The following is a 4,967-nucleotide window of genomic DNA, read 5'->3' as shown; positions in this document are numbered from 1 at the left end:
AAAGCCTAGAGAGTAACAGAGCTTATAGAGAGAGCATGGAGGGGCCAAAGAGCTCCTCTTATTGTGGGCTTGTTATCTTGCTTTTGCTAGGTAACTGTGGGGAGGATTCTAGCCAGAAGTTCAGAAGCTTGGGGTATTGTCTACATGACTGAAAGCCACAGTTTCTCCTGTGGGGACTGTAATTTTGACAGGATTCAGGGGTCCAGGATATATGAGGGAACCCCTTATGTCCCATGTATGTGGATATTACCACCACTGGGTCTCACTGGGGTTCAGGACCTCAACTCGATTGGAGACCAAGCTTTCTGTGCATGGCTCATTGCCCCACATGTGAGGTTGTGTGTAAATAAAACTATACAACTGCCTTTAGGAATAGATCAAAGAATCAACACTTCTGTCCCTTTGTCCAGAAAAAATTCTAAACAATAAAGAGGAGCCACACTCTAAATGTCCAAGTTCTGTAATATTAGCCATGCCTTTACATGAAACAAGAATAAGTTATTGAGTAAAATGCAATGTAAATGCTTTTACTAGATATCTCAATTTACATTTTTATAATTATAAGTACTATACACATGATTTTGATTGAGGTATACAAAAAGACGCACATCTAAATATTTGCATAAATGGTACTGATTTTTAAATTAATGTTTTTTATTAAAAAGTATTATAACTGTAAGACATACTTTGAAACATTTACCAAGTTTTCAATGTGAAAACTATCCTGAAACAGCTGTTTAGAATTTGTGGAAGGAATAATTATGAAGTGACATACAAAAGAGAGGGGATATCCTTTAATATAGAGAGTACAAACATAAAAAACCTGGAGGTTTTAATGACATATAGGTGATTGAGTCAGCCTGGAAGACCCAAAAGTTGAACATGGAGTAAATGAGGACAGAAACCTAAGAGGAAGATTCATTTAGAGAGTGAAGAACTTGAAGTATGAGAGCAAGATAAAAGGGAAAATAGACAACTTTCTGTTTTTAGAGCAGGATTCCTGAAAAATGGGCCAGAATCATCAAGATTTCCTATAAGGTTGAAATTCATCATAATAAGCAACTTTTAAAAGACTTGAAGTTTATGTATAAGAGTGTTTTCCCTGCACTTTGTATATATACCATGTGTGAATTCTCGAGAAGCAAGAGCGGGCCACCAAAGTCACTAGAACTGGACTTACAAATGGTTGTGTGCCATCATGTGGGTACTGGAAACTGAACCCAAGTCCTTCTCAAGAGCAGCAGATACTCTTAACTATTGAGCCGTCTCATGAGACCAAGCACTTGTCATTATTTTAAAATAATGATCCTCAGCTTGGCATGACATGGAAATCAGAAATGAGCTTTTAAAGCCACACTGTGGGTGAGATGTTTTAGGATGTCAGAAATGTCAAGGGATATTGAGTTTCTGGTTTCTTTTTGAGACACATGGCCCATGTTGGCTTCAAACTCACTAACTGGCCAACAATTATTGAAATTCTGATCCCCTAGCCTCTATCTCTTGTGAGCAGGTATTGCAGGTATGTACCACCAGAGCTTGTTCGTGTACTTCTAGGGACAAGATCTGGAGATTTACTCACAACTGGTAGGCATTTTGCCAAATGAGATCATTCCAGACCCCATATATGAGTTTTAAACCTCTTCTGTAACTCTAACGTACATCCACTAGTTGAGAAATATGTGAGAAGAGGGCTTTTGTGAGCTCTAGAAGAAGAGGGCAACAAACAGAAAACATTGAAGAGATGACTACTGTACCTCTGAATGACACATGACATTCCCAATCTCAAATGGGCATGACTAGAATTTCAAATGGAATGCATGGAATCTTGTCTCACTAGCCTCCTCTGACTCTTCATAATGCTAAGTTTCATTCTACACAGACATAGAATAAAGGGCTCCTTAGCTAACACCTGGACAAAGAGCTCATTTGGTTAGAAAACAAATAATTAAACCTCAAACATTCATTATTATTTTTATATACAGAACGTTCAGTTGAAAAAAGCCTCCCATAAAACACTATGTAGAGATAGTTTTCTCACTTACCTGTGTTTCCTTACAAGGGTGGAAGGAGAAGTTCTGCAGAAGTTTCGTGAGAGCAAGTTTCATACTCATGAGAGCAAACCTCATGCCAATGCAGTTCCTGGGTCCATTTCCAAAGGGCAGATATAGATAAGGATCAATGCTACCCTTGTTCTCTTTGCTGAACCTGGAGACACAATACATGATTAGTTAACAGAGGATAAAAGCGTAAGTTCTGCACATGTGAAGTTTCCTTTTGACATCTATCCAGTAACACACAGGTCATTTGGGAAAGGTTTATTGTATTTATACTTTCAGGTATTTGGTTCTGAGTATTTTACACTAAAGGTTCTTTCTATTCTCCTTCCTTATAAGTTTCTCCATATGGTTGAGATAAGATAAATGCTGTTTGAAAAATTGCATCATTGTTTGGGTATACACTAGTGTAATAGTGGTATCATGGTGTAGGGGAAACCAACCATTTTCTGATTGGTTGGTGAGCCAGTTCTCGGGGGTAATTAATGCCTAGCCCTGAAACTTTGGTCAAAATCCTATGGCTGCAGAAATCATAGAGAAGAATGTGGTGATGTTTTGCTAAGTGGACCTGGTACCAAAATGCCTTTTTAATATTTATCTTTAAACACAAAAATTAGTGCTGATCTCAGCCTTGGTCAGAAAACTTTCAGTTTTCAGTTAGAAACAGCACAAAAACTCATGATTGATCATAGTGCTGAAAAGCGGTGGTGGAGTGCTCAGCCCCTCCAAGGCTCAAGAAACATCACAGAAGAAGGGAAAGAAAAAATGTCAGAGACAGGGCATAAAATGAATGTTGGGAAGTACTATCTTCTGGATATGACATGCCCATTGCACTTATGAACTCACAGCATTTGTGAACACCTACACAAGACTAGACACATCATAATTGCATTATGGAAGGGAAATAATGAGATCCTACCTTGCTAAGGAGCTGTTGACAATAAATGCTTAGTGGATGATGGAGGAGTGTTTCTTCAATGGTGCAGCCACTGGTGAGTTCACCACTCTCCAAGATATAACCCCTATACCTATGCTTATGCAAACAACCCTAAGAAAATTCACAAGTCACAAAAACCCAAATATATGTAAATACAAGAGGAAGACAGGTTGAAAACACACAGGGATTCCACATGAGTGGGAGGGAGAAGAAACAGGGCAATGTAAGGTGAAAATGACCAGGATTCATTATCCATTCATGACACTGTCAAAAAGTAAAAAGAACCAAGAAATGAACTACACCTTTAAACACTAAAAAATCCATTTGGGAAGATGCTGTATTCCAACTATGAAAAGTTGGAATATCATTTCAACTGGAGGAAAAATGGGTTCCTGCCTCACACTTAAGTGGGTCATTAACTGCTTGATAAAGAGGAAGGTAAACATTCTGTGTATAATTAGTCAGACTTTGTGCCAATCTCACTTCCCCTCTCCTCTCTTTTCTTCTCCTTCTCTGACATTCTCCTCACAGAATGCAAATGTATGGAAAAATCATACTTAGATCATCTTCCTATGAGAGATATCATAGTATATACCGGCCTGCAGAGTACAGAGAGGGTTCCTGCTCCTGAGGTTGTAGTACCTTTCAGGTTGGAATTCTTCAGGCTCTGGCCAGTGCTGTGGGTCATGTTGAAGAGCATAAGATGGAATAATCACTGTTGTCCCTTTTGGGATATGCACACCACTGATTTCAACATCTTTTTTACAGACTCTCTCAAGTCTACTAACAATAGTGTATAATCTGAGGGTTTCATTCAGTACCATATCCAGGTATTCCATCTCCATAACAGTATCATAGGTAGGAGGTGCCTGGAAAGAAAGAAAAAAATATTTGTGGTGCAATTTTAGTTTAATTTTCAACTGTGTCTAGTGTTGAGTTCTCAGCATGCCCAATGTCAAGATCAGCAGCTCAAAGGACTTAGTTAGTTCTTACAATTCATTTTAAAGGGTTTCTAAAATTGTTTTAATTCACATGTGCAGATGTTTTGCTTGTATTTGTTTATGTACACCATATAATTACAGTGCCCACAGAAGCAGAAAGAGGGCATCAGATATCCTGTAACTAGAGTTAGAGTAGTTTAAAGCTGCCATTTTTATGCTGGGACTCAAATATGAATGGATCCTATGGAAGAGCAGCAAGTGTTTCTAACCATTGTGCCATCTCTCAACCTACTTACAAATGGAATAACTGTCACTGGGGGCCTGGAAGATGCTCAATTAGTGAAGAGTCTACTATGCAAGTCTAAGGTTGAGAGTTCGGATACCAATCATTATAAAGCCTAACACAGTGGCACCCATTTCTAATCCCAGCAGTAGGTAGACTGAGACAGGTTATGCCTGGTTCACATGGGCTAGACAACCTAACACAATCAATAAGCTCCAGTTTTGGAAAGAAAGCCTGTATTATAAAACATCGTGGAAAGTGGTTTAGAAGTGTACACAGTGTAGATCTATGACCTACACACACACAAATGCACACACACATACATAGAGTGGTGGGGGGTTTGGCTCATGATTTAAACACCAAGGCTCACACCTTGGCTTCTTCTCTTATAACCATAAATAGATAGGGGGAATCATGGCGCAGAGTTGAGTCAACCCATTCATATTAATCAAGGCCAAGGCTAGCCTCTCTCAGTACACAGCTGGGATAACATGGAAGAAGTAGCAGTATCATGGAACCGTGCAGAGAATTATATGTTAAGTTCATTTATTATTATTATTATTATTATTATTATTATTATTGGATTTATTTATTTATTTATTTAATGTGAATACACTGTCACTCTCTCTAAAAAATTTTTTTTTTTTGTATTGGAATATTTTTTTTCCTTTTTTATTATTATTTTCTTTATTTACATTTCAAATGCTATCCCGAAAGTTTCCCATACCCCTCCCCCCACCTCTGTTCCCCTA

The 4,967-nt window shown here is 38.2% G+C and overlaps 1 protein-coding gene across 1 annotated transcript in view; it reads right to left on the bottom strand.

Annotated features, from left to right (window-relative positions):
• Positions 1-4,967, bottom strand: part of LOC110315884 (cytochrome P450 3A11-like) — a 28,754-nt gene that overhangs the window by 1,410 nt on the left and 22,377 nt on the right. The window contains exons 11-12 of the mRNA XM_021189820.1: positions 3,634-3,860; positions 2,043-2,205 (exon numbers count right to left, since the gene is read on the bottom strand). Of these exons, the coding sequence (XP_021045479.1) occupies positions 2,043-2,205; positions 3,634-3,860 (390 nt within the window). The remainder of the gene's footprint in view (positions 1-2,042; positions 2,206-3,633; positions 3,861-4,967) is intronic.

Source organism: Mus pahari, unplaced genomic scaffold (assembly GCF_900095145.1).
Source record: "Mus pahari unplaced genomic scaffold, PAHARI_EIJ_v1.1 scaffold_6439_1, whole genome shotgun sequence".
Classification (NCBI taxonomy): domain Eukaryota; kingdom Metazoa; phylum Chordata; class Mammalia; order Rodentia; family Muridae; genus Mus; species Mus pahari.
Note: the sequence above shows the minus strand (reverse complement) of the source record. Positions and strands in the feature narration are given on the sequence as shown.